This window comes from Bos indicus x Bos taurus, chromosome 4, assembly GCF_003369695.1.
Source record: "Bos indicus x Bos taurus breed Angus x Brahman F1 hybrid chromosome 4, Bos_hybrid_MaternalHap_v2.0, whole genome shotgun sequence".
NCBI lineage: Eukaryota > Metazoa > Chordata > Mammalia > Artiodactyla > Bovidae > Bos > Bos indicus x Bos taurus.
In genome coordinates this window covers 42,767,772-42,786,987 of record NC_040079.1, presented here as the reverse complement: position 1 = coordinate 42,786,987, position 19,216 = coordinate 42,767,772, and the positions used below count along the sequence as shown (strand labels likewise).

Here is a 19,216-nt window from a genome sequence, read left to right as displayed (position 1 = left end):
TTGTCATCTTTCATTCCTTCTGTTCAGCCCTCAGTGGGTTCTTTCAAACTGAAGACATGTTTTTCTTAAGCACGGGTCGTTGTCTTGTCATAGTTTCTGGGATGCCAAACTGATTGCCTGGGTTGGTTTCTTATTCTACCTTGAGTTTTTTTATTTTATCTTCCAGTTTTTTTATTTTATCTTTTTTATTTTATCTTTCCTTTCTATTGAAAATTTTATTTTCACTCTATTTTTTTCTAAGTATCTTTTGTTTGTTTTGTCTAGTTCTGTTTTCGTGTTTTATTCTGGTTCTGCAGATGCAGAATCTTCTCAGGTCTCTCAGAATATAAATTGGACATATTTTAAAATTGCCTTTTTTCTTAGGTAGCTCTACAGTCTTTACCCTTTTTGTTGTTGTTAACCTAAGTCTGTCTTTGGGGGCTGCTGCTTTTTCTCATAGGATACAATCCTTAGTTCCCTATTAGTTTTTTTATTTAAAAAATATATGGTCCTCGTTCTTTTGAGTGTGGAATGATGATGGTTTTCTCCTTTACGTGTCTGAGGTCTGCTCCTCCCATCACTGCTCACAGCTGAGGGCTTGACTGGTGGTTGGCTTTGCCTTATGGTGTACTGGGCCAGTGTCCACCCAGTCCCCTCAGCTGCTGGCCAGGTTTTCTGGAGCTGGGCTGCCTGTTGCTCAGTGGCACCCAGTGGGTTCCAGTCTCTCCTGATAGGGCTTTGCTGGCCCAGCTGCCCTGTGGACTGACTCAGCTGCTCTGCCTCCACTCTCCGTACTTGCTGACTGCCAGCCGGAGGCCCCACGCAGCTGTGCTTGTCCCTGTTCTGTGGTGTCTGTCCCCACACACTTCTCCTTCCTCTCCATAGAGCTGTCAAAAGCTTGTCTGTCCCGGCCTCTCCCTACTTACCTTGTGCTGTCCGGGGTTTTTCTGTTTGTGTTTTGTTCCTCTCATCTCTGTGGGTCAGAGGATGACCACCTGTTCTCAGAGTGACGCCTTGGACTGGAGCTCTTGGAAGTGTCTCCTGCCTGGTTTCCCTTGGTGCCTGGGTGCATCCCCTTTGTACAAGAGACAAGTGTTGTGGAAGCTCACCCAGATTTGGAAATTATCCTGTTAGGTGAAGCTGGCTGGAGAATTTCATTTGTTAAAGTGAGCTTGTTCCTGGGAGGCCAACTGATGGAGCCTTGGTCCACTCTATCAAGTGTTCTTCGCACATCTGAGTTCATGGTCAGGGACACAATTTGGCCAGTGATTGTCTGGACCCATCTAGGAGTGAGCTGGGCTGCTGTTGGGCAGCTGGGAGTGAAGTGAGTTGTGCCTGTGCCGTAGCAGGATCAGTCGAGAAAGTGGTAATTCTCCCAGAAGTTGAGTGTAAGTGGAGCTGGGGCTTACAGGGCCTGACTCGGCCGGCCTGTGGGTATGGTGTGTGCAGACATCGTTTTCCTTTCCATCACTCATTTATGGTTATTTAAAATTCAGGTAGGTTATAGTATCAGATTCCATCAACGTGTGTGTAAACTCCATTTAGAAAATTCTGTGACACTGAGGGAATCTTTCCAAGTGCTTTATAAGCATTTAATAAGCACTTACCAGGTGACATGGGAGGGCCACCTCCAAACTGTTTTGACACCTTGACTGACCCCACGCTCCGGTGAGAAAGGTCTAAGTTAGCCAGCCTCTGTTCATGTAATGAATACATTGTGTAAATACTATTATAAAAAGATTTTTGCATTATAAAACACAGAATTTAAAATTTTAAAGAAAAAGGGGTGGTGGAGGTGGTGGGGAAATCCCTGTAGTTCTGTTTTCTTTCCTGGACTGTTTACTGATCTGAATGTACTTGGGATGCTGCTTGCTGGGATCCACGCATGAAGCAAAGCCCCTAGTCCAGCAGCTCCAGCACAGGTGTGAAGACAGATGTGTGAGAGCAGAGATCCAGCGAATGAGTATATGGGAGAACAGAGACAAAATGTAAAACCAGAGGATCTGGCCTCACCCTCCTGGGTGAAAGCCGAGCTGTGGCCATAGCCGGCACAGCAGCTCCTGGAGGGAAGAGGAGCTGGCTGCTCTGGCCCCCGGGCATGTCCTCTGGGGTGGGACTGCTCCGGACCCCAGACAGCAAGGTGGGCCTGGGGAGAGTAGCCGCCTGCTACACTGGCCCTGCTTGCCTTCCGTCCAGGGAGTTGGTCTCCCCTAACTGGAGAGGAGATTCTGCTCCCACAAAGCACCCCCTGTTACTGTTAGGCGTATTGAAACTGTAAGTGCGTTCTCTTGAAGGACATGACGACACAGTCTCCTTCATGTATGAATTGGTATTATTTTCTTGGTTCAGTGGACCTGGTGACGCTTGGCATGGTCTTGCATCCTGTTCTCCTACCGTGTGCAGCCAGGTGCCTTGGAAACCACTGTTCCTTCCTGTCTTGGAGCACAAGGTGATTCTCTTTCACTCTGTTCCAGGTCTCGGTGACCCTCAGCAGCAGCTCCATCCGGGTGGCTGTGCTGGAGGGAAATGGGGAGCGTGTCCTCATGGAAGGGAAGTTCACCCACAAGATCAACACCGAGAGCTCCCTCTGGAGCCTCGAACCCGGGAAGTGCGTCTTGGTGAGTGTGGGTTGTGAGGCTGTGAGCATGTTGATTGCTGCAGCGGGGGAGTTGCCCCGTTGTTTCCCACGTAGCTCAGAAGGCACCTTTGTGGGCTTCTGCTGACTCACTGCTGCATCTGCAGCCTTGGCCCCTGGGGTCCCAGTGCTTGACTTCTTGAGGTGGAGCCCCTATCAGTGAGAAACTCAGGGGCCCTTGAGTGCAGTCTCTTCTCCTGCCCACACACAGACCACACACGGTGACCATGGAGGAGGTCGTGGCGGGGCACCATCCCCAGAGTGTGGCTGTGCTGCTCACACTGGATGTGTCTCTTCAGTCTCAGAGGCCTCTCTCTCCAGGGATTCAGTTATATCTAAAAGGCAAAACCAAATAAGTTAAAAATTAAAAGGCAGATCATTTACATGAATGCCAATCTGGAGGTGCAGAGTTAATAAACTCAGACAGCCTTATTTGATAAAGGGGGTCTCAACTGGCTAAGCTAACCAAGGGTGTGGGATCCAGACTAAGGGGAATGTGTTCCAGGTACTACATTCTTCCTTCATAAGAGCCTTGTACCTGTTCAGTGGGCAGCATGCAGGGAAGCTTCCTCCACCAAAGGGAGACTGTATATTTGGGTTCATTCTTTTCCCTCCTCCTGGGGTGCTTAACCTGGGGTGTGGTGAAAGGGGTAAAGATGAAAAGAAAAATATTAAGTCTTTGGACAAAGAAAAGCCTCAGAATTCTATATAGAAATATTCTTTATGTACAGTTTCATCAAGATCTACTTGTCTCTGGAAAATAGATGCCCATGGGCCTGCCTGTTTGGTCCTAACTGGCAGGCCCATAGGGTTCTGTTTGGGTTCTCTCAGCTCGCAGACACCCATGCCGGATGGAACAGAGAGGAACCCCCAGTGCTGGGTCGGCTGGAGGTCTTGGCGTGCTCGGGATGCATGGGCGCACGCAGCCCCTCTGTGTGGCAGGGACACTGGTGGCAGAGCGCTGGCCAGGTCTGCCAGAGTCTTGTTTAGACCTTGCTCTGTTGCATAGGCCCTGTCCTCAACACGAGCGTGTGACAGTTGTGATGATTTCCGCCCTCATTGCCCTGGGCTCAGCCCCTCATCTCTTCACCCCTGTGCCTCCCCACTTGCAGTGCCGTTCCCCAAACTATGGCCCATGTTCTTATCACCAGTTCCTCCATTTGCAGATTGCCTTCACGGTCATGGTCTCATCTGGACTTCGCATGGTTGCGGGAGGTAGAAAGCCAGGGTTTCATTATCCCCCTGCCTACCGAGGTCATGCCAGTAGCCAGTGGGAGCCAGCAGCTGGCAGGCTACCCTCCACAGGTGCTGCTGTGATGGCTCAAGTGGTCCCAGAAATGTAGACTCGTGATCTTGGGTGCCCTGTTATCCACGGGCACCAGGCCTGACGTCACCTGTGTGGGGTTGATGGACTGTCCAGAGCAGTCCCAGCAGGCAGCTGCTGTGCTGGTCTCCCTCTGAGGGGCACTTCTGCTATCTTCAGCCCTGTAAACCCGAGCCTGTGCCTGGGATGGAAAGACTGACCTCGTTGCTGGACTCTGAAGGTTCACAGCCTCTGTTTACAGCCCACGTGGTCTGTCAGGGTTGTAATCAGGATACCGAGGATTCCCTTTACTTGACATTACTTCAGTGAAAATGAGGTTGTTACCAGGTAGCTCACTCTTTAGGGTGTTTGTCACAAGAGGTGACACTGACTTCTTCACACCTGTTCCAGAGCCATGTCATCTTGTGTGTTTTATACAAGTTACACCTGAACACAGATGTGGCTTGTGGCCAGGGCCTTAACTCCTTGTAATTCAGGCCTCCATGTATTGCGTACAGGCACTCTGGCCTGGCTCTCTGAGATGCCTGGCAATGCTGATTCATCTCGGCAAGCCTGTTTTACAAACCAGGATGCTGACACTCAGGGTGAAGGGCTTGCTCAGGGTGGATCCAGACCCCAGACCCGGAGGCCTCCTGTTCCCTCCTTCTCTGTCTATCAACCAAAAGGTGCCCTGGTGGGGGCAGGCAGGGGAGGAGAGCTGGTAGCAGTGTGGTGGTGTTTGTGAGAGGCTGCACTAGGCCAGCAGGGAGACTGGGGTGTCGCCGTCTCTGCCAGCCTTGCTCAGGTGGCCCAGGTGGCCGGTCATGTGCCCAGGCCCCATGGTCAGCCCAGGTCCTCTTCTGGTCCAGGAGGAAGCTTGTGCCCTGGCCACCTTTTAGTTTTCCAGTTTGCTTTTGCCAGGCACCTGCTGCTCAAGGAGTTATAAAGGAGCAGCCCTAGCTGTGGACCGAGGGACACCTGTCGCTGCCCGTAAGCGTGGCTCAATTCTGCTCCCGCTCACTGCGCAGGGTCCACGTAGAAACCTCCGGGGATTGCGGGCGCTGCACTGGTTCTTTCCCTGGTTCCTTTGAGTAGCTTTCATTATCCGTGGATGGTGTCACATTTCTAATGCTGCAGCAGTTGTAGAAGGGAAAGGGGACTTGTTTAGAGCATCATATCCTCCTCTGGAGCTTTCTTGACAGCACAGCCCCCTGCTCACCTGGCGTGCACTTTCTCCTGAGATGCGGGACTCTGCCTGTCTCCGCCTTCCTCCTGACCATTGGTACAGCCAATGCCTGCGTGTTGTGGAGACACTGTTACTCGTGGAGCTGGAGGTTTGGTGTGTTTTCAGTGTAGTTATTTATTTTATTGATGACGCCGAGTGCCATGTGTCTGAGATGATACTGTAGTGCAGTGAGCACGCTGCTTGGATGTGTGAAGACCCTGGTGCACCTGCTGTGAAGAACCAGTGCCACTCCCTCGAGCCTCTGGAGGAAGCAGTGTGGCTGCTGCGGTCACCAGGCCTGCTCTCTGCCTCAGTCCCACTAGCCTGAGCCCCATGGTACCTCTGTTCCCTGGTCTTAGAATGAAGCTCAGAGCCTTGTGTGCTTATCACTAAGTGCCAGACCCTGTGCTAGGCCCTGGGGCGATTGAGGGAAATCATCAAGGGCCCACCTCCTAAACTCTGAGTGGACTGGAAAGGGCCCCTGGATGTCCTCGCCAAACCCCAGAACCTGCAGATAGGGCCTGTTTGGAGGAAGGGTCTTTGCAGATGACAAGATGATCCTGAATTATCCAGGTGGGTCCTAAATCCAGTGACAAGTGTCCTTAGAAGAAGAAAAGACACAGGCACACAGGGTGACATGACCGCCAGGCAAGGTTCCCTAGAAGCTCCGGAGGGAGTGCAGCCCGGCAGCCCCTCGATGTCGGCCTTCCAGCCTCCAGACAGAGAAGATAGATACCTTGTTGCAAGCCTACCATATGTGGGCTTTGTTACGGCTGCCCTGGGACACTCACACAGGCTGTATCATAAGGCATGGTTTCTGTGGGGGCCACTTGGGACAAGAGGGGTCCCCCCAGGGATGCTTGTCACCTCGCCAGAGCCCATGGCCTGAGTCTTCACCTCCCAGGCAGGCTGACGCAGACATGCCCCTTGATTCCCAGCCACCGCTCTCTCCTCGCCTGAGCCGGGATCCGCATCAGACACGCCCAAGCAGCCTTTCAGAGCAGGCAGGGGTGGCAGCTAAAACCGGATGACAGTTCTTGCCTCCCTCCCTCCCACACTTGAGAATGTTAAACGAGGCTGCTTGATTCTCAAGCAAGCTCCTTTCTTGGTTACGGAGACGTGAAACCAGGGCCTCCCCCTGTGCCTTGTTCTGTCCCAGAACCCGCGTCGGCTCACTGCCCTGGTTTCTCCCCGCAGGTGGGGCTGATGGCCAGGCTCTGGGCGCCTGCAGGCTATGGCCTCGTGCCTGTGATGCTCCATGTCTCTGATTCGTAGCCATTTGTGAGGCGAAGCCCGTTCACATGCCGACATGACCCACACTCGAGTCATTTAAAGTCAGTGCAGGAGCTGCAGTGTTTGCAGACCTTTGTCCACTTGCCTAAAAGCTCACACTGCTATGTGTCTGGTGCCTGAGCCTGGGAGTGTTTTAATGCATGCTGTACCCCCATATTTAGATGATTTCTTTAAATTACAGTTCTCAGAAGTGGGGTTACAGGCTGACTGTCGTCCTTGGCCATTGCCATGGCTCTTCCCTGAAGGATGTCAGATTTCTGTGACGTCACCAGGCCCCTTTGCACCCCAGCACTGGGCTTGTTCATTTTAACTTATCTTTGCTGACTTATCTGCATTTATCCCATTTGTTCCTTTCCATTTTTCTAGGGAGGATATATGTTTTTCTGTGAAGTGGTTCACCATCTTTGTTTCTTCGTGGGTGGCTACCTGCCTCTTTCCTGGCCCTGAGGGACCACTGTTCAGCTTAAAATACAGATTAAGTTATGTTAGTATTTTGGCAAGAGCCCAAGCCTGGAAATTAGTCCAGGGAGTGAAATGCAAGTTCTTGGCTTTCAGTACCCATGTTTCCCGGGACCTGTCATGTTTCTCAGGCTGGTCACATTTTTGGCATCATTGCCAATCCCCAGGTCCCAGCCAGAAAGAGCTGAGGCCTGATGTTGAGAAGTAGGTGGCCTAAGGCATCATGTTCCAGCACCGTTCTAGAGAAGTTGCCCAGTGAACAGGAGGTATGTGCCAAGCCAAACCAGAGGACCACGCTCCCAGTGGACAGAGCAAGCACCCCCTCCATCCCATGTGGAAGGAGAGAGTAGAGGAAGCTCGGCAGCACGTGGTCACTTTCTCCCAACCACACCCCCATCATAGCCAGCTTCTGTCTGGCCCTCAGCGCTTTAATGTTAAAGCTTAAAAATTTGTTAACATCAAAGACTGGCAGTTTCCCCACAACAGTACTGCCCCTGGCAAAGCCCTGAGAGGTCAGTGGTCTGGCTGGGGATCACGTTCTCTCCGCAGAAGTACCTGAAGCTGAGCAGGCCCCCTGCTGTCTCTGCCTGTCTTCTGTCCTGGTTTCAAGGCAACCCCCTGAAACATCACCCGCAACTTTCACACACATCTCCTTGGTCCAAACTTGATCCCACGTATGGGCAGCTGCGAGGACCCGTCTTCTTGCCGGGCACACTGCCTCCCTGAATAGAAACAGGGTTCTGTGAGGAGGGGAGGGGAGGGAGATGAGTGTCAGTGAGTCATCAGCACAGATTGGGGTGCTGAGGTAAGCTGATCCACATGGAGTTGGAAGTTTCTGCGAGGACATTTTGGGAAAACTGTTCAGCCAGCACTCTGGGGGTTCCCCTGAGAAACTGATTCTCGATCTGGGACCAGTTGCTACAACCTGGAGGAAGGCCGAGGGATAAGGCTGAGTTATCAGGTCATAGCAGCCACCCCTGACCAGCCAGGCTGGGGCGCTCCATGTGCTGCATGGTCAGGGACTGGAGTGAGTGAGAGCTGTTGAGATGCTGGACATCCAGGAGCTGGTGCTGAGAGAAGGCCCCTGCTGGCCTCCCACAGCTTCTGTTGGGGCTGGCAGCATAGTCTCCCCGCCACTGCGGGGGAGAGGGGGTCAGGGAGGAACCCCCAGGCGCTGCAGCCACGTGACGTCTTTGCCTGCCGGTGGGACATCGCAGGAGGGGCACAGCATCGCCTGTGCAGGGTTCTACTGGGGGCGCCTCCCTGAGTCAGCAGGAGCAAGCACCAGACAAACCCCAGATGAAGAATGGATTTTATTTTATTTTTTTTTATTTAGATCAAAGGATTATAGTTTTTTTAATATAAGTTTATTTATTTTAATTGGAGGTTAATTACTTTACAATAATATTGTATTGGTTTTGCCATACATCAACATGAATCCACCACAGGTATACACGTGTTCCCCATCCCGAACCCTCCTCCCTCCACCCTGAAGAATGGATTTTAACAACAAAAGACCGCAGCGGCAGAATGTTGTATGTTAAAGGGGACAGGCCCACTAAGATGTAGTCGAGACCCTGGACTGGATCCTGTGCTGGAGGCAAGGGGAGCTGAACTCTACTGGGTTGTCCAAAAAGTTCAGGTTTTTCCTTAAGATGTTACAGAAAAATCCAAATGAACTTTTTGGCCAGCCCAGTAGTGAAGAACTTTCATATCTTCAGGAAGAGGCACTCACTGAAGTATTAGGGGTAAAGGGCCAAGATTCTGGAACAAGTGTCATGTAACTTACCACATATTATATATATAAACTTACACACAGAGTGTGTGTGCAGACACACGCATGTAATAAAATAGTGTGTTAACAGTGGGTGAATCTAGGAAAAGGGTGTGTGGCTATTGTTTGTACTTGAACAATTCTAGTAACTTGTGAGATTGAAATTGTTCCAGATAAAATGTTTTAAGAAATGAGATGGCACATAAGTCCATGAAAAGATGCTCAGCATTGTTAGTTGTTAAGGAAATGCCAATTAAAACCATGGTGACATGTCACTTCATATTTATTTGATTGGCTCCTGAAAAGAATCAACAGTAGCAGGTGCTGGCAAGAGTGTGGAGCCCCTGGAGCTCCCCTGCGGAGACCAGGGCCATGAAGTTACACATACAGTTGATGGGAAGGTCATAAAGTTACACATACACTTACCGTAGGACCCCGCAGCCCTGGTGTCTGCTGGGTGTCTACGAAGGGGAAGGGAGACACATGTTCACACACAGCCCTGCAGGCAGCCTGGTAGGTGACTGCCGAACCCTAGAAAGGCCCACCTGGCCACCCACAGGTGCGTCAGCCCACCGTGTCAAGGGGTTACCCCTCCAGGCATGCCCAGCATGGCTGAACACCAGACCACTATGCTAGGAGAAGAGCAGACCAAGACACAGACCAACCAGATGGCAAAGCAAGTGGCGGGCTGAGGGGTCACCGACAAGGGGACCAGGAACTTAGGGTGTGGCTTGATAGTGGTGGCTGTGTGGCTGCATTTGTCAAAACTCATAGGGTGGACCTACTCTCACAAGTGAGTTTTACTATGTGCCAGCTTACGCCCCCACAAACCCAATTAAAAAAAATAACTGTTAAAAAATCAAAACCAAATGTTAAACCATCAGACTGCTTTATCAAAGATATTATTTTTAGACCTGAATCCTTCAGCCCCATTCCAAGAACATTTTCCCCGTGTCCTCTGGGTGCTACATTTTGTATTGCTCAACCTGGAAAAGGAATAAAGTTCTGACCCACTAGCACAGGAATGTGAGGACATCGCATTGAGTGAAAGAAGCCAGGCATGGGAAACATAGCCTTTGGGTCCATTTCTGGGAAGTGTCCAGAAAAGGCAAATAAATGATTTGTTGCCAGAGCTGGGGGAGGGCAAGCCTCTGGGCAGAGTGGGGAGTGACCGCTTGTGGGTACAAGTTCTCTTTGTGATGACAAGAATGTTCTGAAACTAGACACAGCCTCTGTGAATGCAGAATGCACTGAATTGTTCACCTTAAAATGGCTAATTCTATGTTGATGTGAATTCCACCTTAAAGGTGGTGCTAGGCTCATCTTAATGCCTGTTGGGTGTGCAGAGTGCCCTCGCAGACGTGTTCTGTGGAGGCAGGAGGCACAGGTAGTGAGGCCCACCAAGCTCCTCGTCAGGATCAGTCCCGTGGTGCCCCCGAGCCGTGTTAGGCCTGGGTGTGCGTGGACCTGTCTGGGACACCCCACATGTGGTTTGTGTGAGAAGGACCAGCAGCAGAGCACCGGGGTGGGGTTCAAGCTGCCCCCCCACAGTGCCGTTGAGGGCTCTTGGCCCGAGCGCAGCTCTGCTCTGCCTGTGGCATTGGGCAATCCAGGTGAGGCGCTGACTCCAGGTAGAGGTAACAGTGTGTATTTTACAGGGCTTGGATTAATGCTAATGATACACGTTAAGAGAGAGCTCAGCAGTGATAATGAGATCACTGCTGAGATCAGTGATCACTAACAAAGACACGAATAAAATAAATCCGAAGGGTTTGTTCTCTTTGGAAATTTATATTCTGTAAGTACAGTTGTCTCTCAGTATCCTCAGGGGGTTGGTTGCAGGACCCCCAGAGGATACCCACATCCAAGGATGCTCTCATCTCGTATATAGATGGTGTTGTGTCTGCACATAACCTACATACATCCCCTCTCATACTTCATGGGATGTACCCAATACAATGCAAATGCTATGTAAAGAGTTGTGGCTGAAGGAGACAAGTTCAAGTCTTGCTTTTGAAAACTTTCTGGAAGTTTCTTTCCCAAATATTTGTGATCTGAAGTTGGTTGAGTCAGTGGATAGAAGGCTGACTGTTCCTCAGAAGCTCTCCTGGAATAATATGAAGAGAGTGGATTTCCCCCTCAAGCCTTTCACTGCACTGACCCAGAGATCTGCAGTTCCATGAAGATGGGGCTCAGAGCTTGGCACTGGGGTCTTGGAGGGCCAGGTCAGGTCCACGCATGCAAGCAGGAGAGTAAGTGGGCAAAAAGCTGCCTGAGCAGCTGGGCTAAGCAGCTGGGCAGAGCATCTGGACACAGAGACTTCACTCTGACTGGAAACCGTGGTGTTGGCAGGGTAGAGGCCATTCATCTGATGAGGAGGGCAGGGCCCCTGCCACCTCACCCCTGCCATCTGCACAGCCACGTCCACCCATGATGGTCAGAAGTGGGGCAGCCTTGTGTACTGGGCTGAGATACTGACATTGATTCTGTGCTCGCGGTTTTCTGGAGCTGTCTCCACTGCATGACCTGCCCTATCAGCGCCCACACCTCAGCCGCTCTCAGTGCCTGGGGCTGAGCTCTGCTGGACCTGGACTCCGTAGGGGCTCTTGGTGCACCGGGACAGAGGGCTGGAATTGGCAGCACTGCCCCCCGCAGCCCGTGAGCCATGGGGCAGGCTGACTTGTGGCCTGTGAGCACGCAGTATCTGCACAGATGTCACTTGTCAGGATTGCCCGCTAGCCAGTCACACCGTCCTCATGGCTCTCTGAGTAAGAGCTGCTCTTGCTGTGGGCTCCTAATCTCTATCACCTCTGCACATCTTCGGGCGTGACTGGGGGTTTCATCCTGTCCGAGAGTGGACAATGTGAGGTAGGTTCGCAGCTCACCTGTCAATTCTTGGTCAGCTGATAGAGAGTTTCCCCAAGAACCCAGCTGCTGGGTATAGGAAGGGGTGTGCCCTGGACCCTCCCTGTGTGGACGCTGGGATGCGTGTACTTGGCTTCACCTTCAGGCCAAGCCCTGCTATTCCGCCATCCTTGTCTCTGAGTTCTCATGCCCCCCTGACTCTTCTGTCTCCTCCCTGGGCTACACCATGAGGCTGGGCAGAAAGTGACTCACACGCAGTGGTCGCCCTGGCCAGGCCAAGGAGGACAGTGGGACAAAGAAGCCTGGGCGTCTGGTTGTGGGGGAGTCTGTCAGGCTGAATGCTTGGTCCCTTGGGTTCCAAGTGCCCCCAGCAGGCAGGAGACTGGCTGCTGCACTTGGAAGCAGGAAAGGTCATTGTAGGGGTGGTGAGCTAGTGGGGCTCCACAGGTGGGTGTTGAAAGAATCTCCTGTTTGGGCTCAAGCTTCCCTTGGCAGCTTGGGAGGCTGTGACAGGGGCCAGTTACCACGGGTGGTGCAGCTCAGAGCAGCTGGAAATGTCCCCTCTGATGAGCAAGCTGGGCTTCTGGTGGCTGAGCAGGTAGGGTTGCTGATGCCCGTCGGGGGGTCACTTTTTCTGAGAGGACCTGGAGACAAGGACCTTAGGCACCACTCAGTCCCAGTTCTGGAGAATGGAATCCCCAGTGTCCCCACATTCCCCGGGTCCCCAGTGCCACCTCCCCAGCCCTGACCCTGTCTCTGCCCTCGTGTGCCAGGTGAGCCTGAACAAGGTGGGTGAGTACTGGTGGAGCGCCATCCTGGAGGGCGAGGAGCAGATCGACATCGACAAGATCAACAAGGAGCGCTCCATGGCCACGGTGGACGAGGAGGAGCACGCCGTCCTGGACAGGCTCACCTTCGACTACCACCAGAAGCTGCAGGGCAAGCCGCAGAGCCACGAGCTGGTACGGGCACACACACTTCCTGGGCCTTCCTGGGGCTTGAGCTGGGGTGGACCGGGCATGCTGCTGTCTCTGCAGCTGCCTCCTGGGTCCCGACACGGCAGCCTGGGCCTGGTCACTGCCTGGGCTGGGGCTCTGGTTCCGTGCCTGGACCGAGAGCCCAGGTGGCAGGGCCGAGAGGTGCCTCTCCAGAGGGTCCTGGTAATGCTGCGTGTTCTCACCTCACACACTGGGGCTGTTCCTCCCCTCAGCCCCTCCAAGACCCTCAGCACAGGAGGAACAGCCTGGCCCTGCCCTACCTCAGGTCCGGTGCAGCTTTGACCACAAAGGACCCGGGGGAAGAAAATTCTTCCAAGTCACTTTCGAAGTCAGAGGCCTGAGAAGCGTGGCTGGCCGGTAGCCCAAGAAGGGCAGGAGGACATCAGTGACTGGAGAGGAGGCTCATCTGGAGCCTGTGGTGGCAGAGAGGAAGATTAGACTCGTGCTGTCTTTCTCCTGTTTGATACTCCCAAGAGGGGCTGTTTAGAGAAGAGAGTTCCTTTCTCAGTGTCCCAAGTGAACCGCATGGGGATTTGAGAGGAGGGTCGAGGTGTAGAGGTCACAGCACGTGTTCAAGGTCCTGTAGCTGGTCTGGCAGCAGGGTGGGGTTTGAACCCTGAGCTGGTGTTAGGCTTGTCTGTCATCCCTCCCTGAGTCTCTGAATCGTCCCTTGATCTGGTTCACCAACCTTACCTGGGCTTATGGGGCTGGAGGCCAGGACTGTGGTTGACCATTGGCTCCCAGGCACCTGGTAGTCTCATCTGTGGAAGGTGGCCTCAGGCTGTAATCCCTGAGCTGGCCTAACATAGGACAAGGGGTGCAACCACCTCTGTGCACGTTTAGGTGGCAGGTTTATCCAGTTAATGCTGCATTTGCCTGTAGCCGCCAGATGAAAGAGCAGTCTGAACACTGACCTGACAGGAGAGGGCCCTGGGCAGCTGTTGAAAGTTTGGATGTCCGGCCCCAGAGTGGGCAGGCACTAGGCCATGAGGTCTAAATAAGAAGCAAGAGGTTCCTGCTGATGAGCTCAGGGCTGGGATCCACAGATCCAGGAAGCATCTGAAGAAACCTGAAGATGCTGGTCTGATGGAAAGGCTTCCGTGGTTTGAGTCAGAGGTGCTGGTTCTAGCAGGACTTGTCAAGGGCCTGGCAGTGCTGACCATGGTGGCATGAGTGCCTGGCTGAATGCAGTGCCCTGTGGAGGCCTTCAGTGGACACACGGGAGCCCTTGGATGCTGGTGCAGGCGGTGACCCCTCATCCAGCTGACCTGCTGCTGAACGGCTCAGTACCTCAGGGCTGTGTTAGGAGAGGCAGGGGCACCAGCACTGCTGTCTGGGACTCCTCTGGGCTCAGCAGGGATTGGGAACGAACGTCTGCATACAGGGCTGGCCTCCTAGGTGTCCCCCTGGACTGTCTTCGGTACATGGGGCCTTGAGGGACACGCAGTGTGGGGAGCAGGTTTGGAACCAAGAGGAAAGCGTGGAGGCATGAGGATCCGGCAGAGCTGGCGTGGCCTGGTGGTGAGGCAGCTGGCCTCTGTGGCGTTGAAGCCCTGCACAGTCACTGTGGTCCCCGGAGGAGAGCGTCCCAAGGAGAAGATAGTCAGCACGCTGCAGGTGGCTTTGGTTGAGGGTGGTGGGAGGAGAGGGGGCTTAAGAAAGTAGGAGGTGGCAGTGAGGGGCCTGGGGCAGGACCAGTGTAGAGAGCGGGCTGAGGACCCTGTGGGGCTGGAGCAAGAGGGCCCGTCAGACTGCCCATGGCAAGGCAGGGGTATGGGGACATCACCATGGGTCGAGCTCAGAGGGTGTGTCTCGAGGCAGAGCTCACTGGAGAGGGTTTGTCTCAAGATGCTCAGATGAGGGGCGTGCAGTGAGAGCTTGAGGAGGAGGTGACTCAGAGCGGGCGGTGGGCACGAGCCGGAGGAGGAGGGATGGGATGCAGCTCGCCCTGTGGCTGCCGGCGCCCGGAGGCGCGCAGGTGGGCGGGGCTGGGCGTCTAGCCCCTATTCGGGCGGCCTGTGGGCAGCTGTGCCAGGTGCTGTTTGAAGGTCCTTGGCGTGTGTCAGGTGTGCCGAGCCGAGCGCAGTATGTACTGCGTGTCTGACGTGTTCGCTGCTGCACCACTTAGGTGGAGTAACGGGGCAGAGGAGGCCCCGTCAGGAGCCCTGCAGTCTTGTCAGACACCAGGAGCTTTCCCCTCAGCTCACTCTGTCGGCCTGGAGGTTAAGAGGTGGGCAGGGCTTTCTGGCCCTGTGGCCGTGCGTCTCTTCATTTCTCCTGGTCAGAAGGAAGGGGAGAGGGTTTCCAGCCCAGTGTGTTTGCAGGGAGGACATGGAGGGCAGATGTGGGAGGGGACAGGGAGCAGCTTCCTGCTGCCACCCCAAAGGCTGGTGGTCCAGACTGGGATGATTGAGCCCACCTTTGATAACAGCTTTGGCCCCTGCCCCCAGGGGCTGTGGGATCGGTGATTGGTGGGTACACAGTCAGACATCCTGAGGTCTCTTCCTTTGAGTCACATTCCTAGACTATCTGAGAGCACAGGCCTGGAGACTACCCACCTTGTCCCTATGAAAGGGGAGTAGAGACCCTCTCTAGAGCTCAGTCGGCTCTGTGGGCTGTGGCCCTCAGGCCCTCTGGAGCTTGGACAGATACTCCTGGTGAGCAGGGACAGCATCCAAACCAGGAAGGTGGCCGGTGTTGCTCTGGGGACAGGATGGGGTGGAACCCGAATGTGGGGAGCAGGGGCTCGCAGAGGGTCTGCTGTCAGCCCAGGCAGGTCCTTTTCCAGAGGAAGCAGAGCAGAGCTCTGCTCTGGGACGTGCAGGCCTGGTGACTACAGTAACCTCTCTGTTTTCTGTTTGTAGAAAGTCCATGAGATGCTGAAGAAGGGGTGGGACGCTGAAGGCTCTCCCTTCCGAGGCCAGCGATTCGACCCCGCCATGTTCAACATCTCCCCGGGGGCTGTGCAGTTTTAATGACCGGAGGAGAGGACGCCCTCGCTGGCAGGGAAGCGGGGCCTCGGCCGCGCCCCTCAGCTCCCTCCTGCCGGGGACTCGCTGTCTAGTTCACCTCTGCCATCCTTTCTCTCAAGGGTGAACCGGCCTCCACCCCTGGCCCTGCGTCTCCTGACTGTTTGAGAGCAGGGCGGGGCTGTGCGGCCTTGCCGAGGGGTGTGGGGAGCAGGGGCTGTCCCAGCGGGCACAGCTCTGGGCCCTGCAGGCGCCGCTCGCCGCTCCCTCCCTCCCTGCACTCGCTGCTCTGCTCCTGTGCTCTCTGCTTGCTGTTCTCCGTGCGCTCGGGCGGGCGTGGGTGCCCCTCGGCTGTGGAAGCGCAGGCAGGGATGTGCAGGCTGAGGGCTGGGCTCAGGGCCAGTTTGGGGAAGCTGCCGCCTTGCCCTCTTGCTGGGTGTGTTCTTGTGTAGTCTTGCCCATCTGCTTGTATGTGTCCCCTGCCTTCCTCATCGGGGAGCCACGGAAACCAGGGTGCTGGTCTCTGATTCCGGATGCTGGAAGCGTCTCTGGTGGCCTCAGGCCCTGCACAGCAGGATCTCTGTCTTCTGATTGGCTTGTCCTGCTGCCCCCGGCCTGGCACTTTCCCCTGGGGGACTGGTTCTTGTCAGAGCAAGCTGGGCCAGGCGCCCTCAGGAGACCCCACGGTGTGCCACTGCTCACTGCAGCCCCGGGTCCTTTCTTGGCTGAAGCCAGACTGTGCCACCCAGAGCTTGGGGCCCTGCTCCCGCGGCTCTCCCAGGACCCAGAGCCCTTGCCCTTTGCCAGGACTGCGCGGCTGCCCTATTGGTTGTTACCTTGCAGGCCTCTGCACCCTGGAACCTGCCCTCGAGCTCTGTGTGCTGGACTTGGGGAGGAGGAGTCCTGGGGCTGGGGACGTTCCTTCTAGAAGCTTCCCCCTTCAGCTGCGTGGGTGGGAGCTGGTTCATTGCCGTGTGTGGGGGCAGGTTTCTGGCTCACAGGGCCCTGTAGACACATCCCTGGGAAGCAGTTGCTTGCTCCTGTGCCATCACGGGAGGTGTGTACACCTGGTGACTGGTGGGAGCACCACCAAGGGGGCACGGAGCACTGTTGTTGGCTGTCGTCACCAAGGCTGGTCATGGAGCTGCTGAGGCCCCCTTTCAGCGTCCTCCGGGTCTCACCTGTCCCACGTAGTGAGAGGTCTCACCCATCTATGTGAGAACCGTTCTGGCGCCGTGCCTGTCTCCTCCCCTCCGCCACCACCAGGGGGTCCTCTGCCGTCACCAGGTGGGGTATGAGGCCTGCACCTTGGCTGTTTGGGAGCTGTGGACTCCATGGTCAGTTGTCTTCCTTTTGCCTGATTTTATTTTCAAGTGTTTGCGTTTCTCCCCACCCCACTGGGGGTAATAGCAGCTTGCCGGCATCTGGGAGTGGCAGGCTGGAGGGCTTGCCATCCTGTGGGCTGCCTGCGCCCCTCGCTGCTGGCCTGGGCCCTGGACCTGTGCACTCTGCCTGTTTTCTCTCTTCAGACACGGCAGGAGCAGTTTGGCCACTGAGCTCCATCAGCTGAGGTCCAAGGAAAATGGGGTGCCTGCCTGCGAAATCACCCTGTCTCCGGTGTTGGTTTGCAATAAATCTGTATTTAAGCACTTCTGGGTCTGTGTGTGATATTTTCTGCCAAGACGGTTTTCACTATGTGGTCATTACCCGAATTCTAGCCATCAGGCCCATGTATACAGCAAACACCAAAATGGGAATTCCTAAATAGCTCCCAAAGCTGTTTCTTATCCAGCCTGCATCCTGGCAAGACTTCACACAGCTTTCAGAAACATAATAAGCTTTCGATCAGGAAAAATGATTGTAGCTCTAGAGCTCACATCCATTTCCAAGCAGGATTCGAAAGACTTCAGCCAGAGGGTCCTTGGTGCCCCATTTACCTGCAGTGGCCCCAAAATGCTGGGCTCATGCTTGTGCCTGCACCCCTCCAGGCATAATAGGCTTGTGGCACGTCCTGGTGCCTCATTTACATCGCAGGCTGTCCAGTGTGGCCTCCCCCCACCCCCACCCTCATTCCAGGGGCCGAGCTCAATGGGCAGAACCTGGTGGGTATTTCTTGAATGAATGAAGAAAGTAGACAGTTCAACAGTGAAATTACCAAGCAAACTCCCAGGACAGAAATAATCTGCCAGGAAGGACAGCACCGTCTTCAATAGTTTGTCTCCGAAGTGTGCAGGAGGGAGAAGTCAGGAGTATTTTGTGTGCAAATGTGTCCAGGAGGTGGCAGCTGCCTTACAGAGACCTGACCACTCAGAGCACAGTCTGGGGAACAGACCCAAACCCACCTCCAATCTGCTCCCCAGGCGGCCAGCTGGCAGCAATCTCAATCCAGGGCGGACACGTTGTTTCCATGAATAAAGAGTGGAGTGTGGGTGTGGAAGCAGTCCTTGGTAAGCACTCTCTCCCTCTTGGACAGAGGGCAGGCGCCAGAGCAGAGCCCCTGCCCCGAACAGTGGCACACACATGGCGCTGGTCCCCCGTGGCCTGGGAATCAGGTTGTCCAAGCCTGGCTGCTCCCAGGCATACCTCTCCTGGACATGAGGTTGGCATGATGCCCCCTGGACATGGTTAGGGATCCCAAGCCTCTCCTTCAGTCCCTATCACAACTTCAGGGGCGAGGAAAAAGTAATAATCTGCGATTTCAGGCTCAGCTCACCCCTCAGCTTGTCCACACGAGCTTGGTTTTATCTACATCCTTGGGTTTATTCTTTATAACTCAAGGTTGGATCACTGGTCTGCTTTCAAAGGGGAAAAAGGAGCGTCAGATGCCAGGTGGGGCCTTAGATCTCCCTGCCCCTGGAACCTTGAACTGGACGCCACTCCCTGCTCTCCCAGCCCTGTTCTGCGGAATCTGGCATCTGCTGCCATTGGCGTGGGGAGGGGACGTCTGAAACCACACCCTCCAGCTCCCGCTGGGAGAGTCTGGCTACTGTGACTCAGACTTGGTGGTGCTGAGAGGGGTCAACCTGGTGGCACAGGGAGATACCACCTTTTACAGGGCACCCGTGGGCCTGAGGTGGCCGTCCTCCCGCAGAGCAGGCCCAGGCCTGTCGTTTCTGGAGGAGGCCTTTGCAAGAGAGGTGTCGACCCGAGGGTGAGTCAGGGCTTCTCCAGGGAGCTCAGGCCAGGCCTTCCATCACCTCTGTCCTTGTTCCTCCTGGGAGGGATCCTAGGCTTTTGGCCAGCACCGGCTGGGGCATTAGAGACATTTTGGCTTAAACTCCCCGTGTACAATGGCCACAGGGGAACTGTCACCACTGAGGCGTGAGCTGGGCCCCACTTGTGCCCTCATTCCCAGTGGGACCCCCTGCCTCTGCTCTCGCATCATCCCAGAGATGGTCTGGCTCTGCATATAGATGCTGAAGGGGTGCAAAGCATCCCCCAGCACCATTCACCCACTGAAACTCTGACAGCCCAGACACTCCGAGAGAGGCCCCAGAGGGCACTTCAGAAGCCACAGCGGAGCGATGATGGAGGGTGGGTGGTTGGCAGAGGTCTCTCCTGCAGGGATGGCGAGCCTGCTGCCTGAGGGACAGGGTTGTTGGGAAGCTGCTCAGGTTATGACCTTGCAGGGACCAGGGTCAGGAACATCGTGTTAGGGTTAGAGTGTCCCCTGATGGGCCTGGGCTGCAGAGGTGTGGCATGGGGAGTCAGCAGCC

At 54.7% G+C, this 19,216-nt stretch overlaps 1 protein-coding gene across 1 annotated transcript in view; it reads left to right on the top strand.

Annotated features, from left to right (window-relative positions):
* Positions 1 to 17,149, top strand: part of NUDCD3 (NudC domain containing 3) — a 70,738-nt gene extending 53,589 nt beyond the window's left edge. The window contains exons 4-6 of the mRNA XM_027539253.1: positions 2,454 to 2,597; positions 12,307 to 12,495; positions 15,396 to 17,149. Coding sequence (XP_027395054.1) covers positions 2,454 to 2,597; positions 12,307 to 12,495; positions 15,396 to 15,506 — 444 coding nt within the window. The 3' untranslated portion in view covers positions 15,507 to 17,149. The remainder of the gene's footprint in view (positions 1 to 2,453; positions 2,598 to 12,306; positions 12,496 to 15,395) is intronic.
* Positions 17,150 to 19,216: the final 2,067 nt, after the last annotated feature.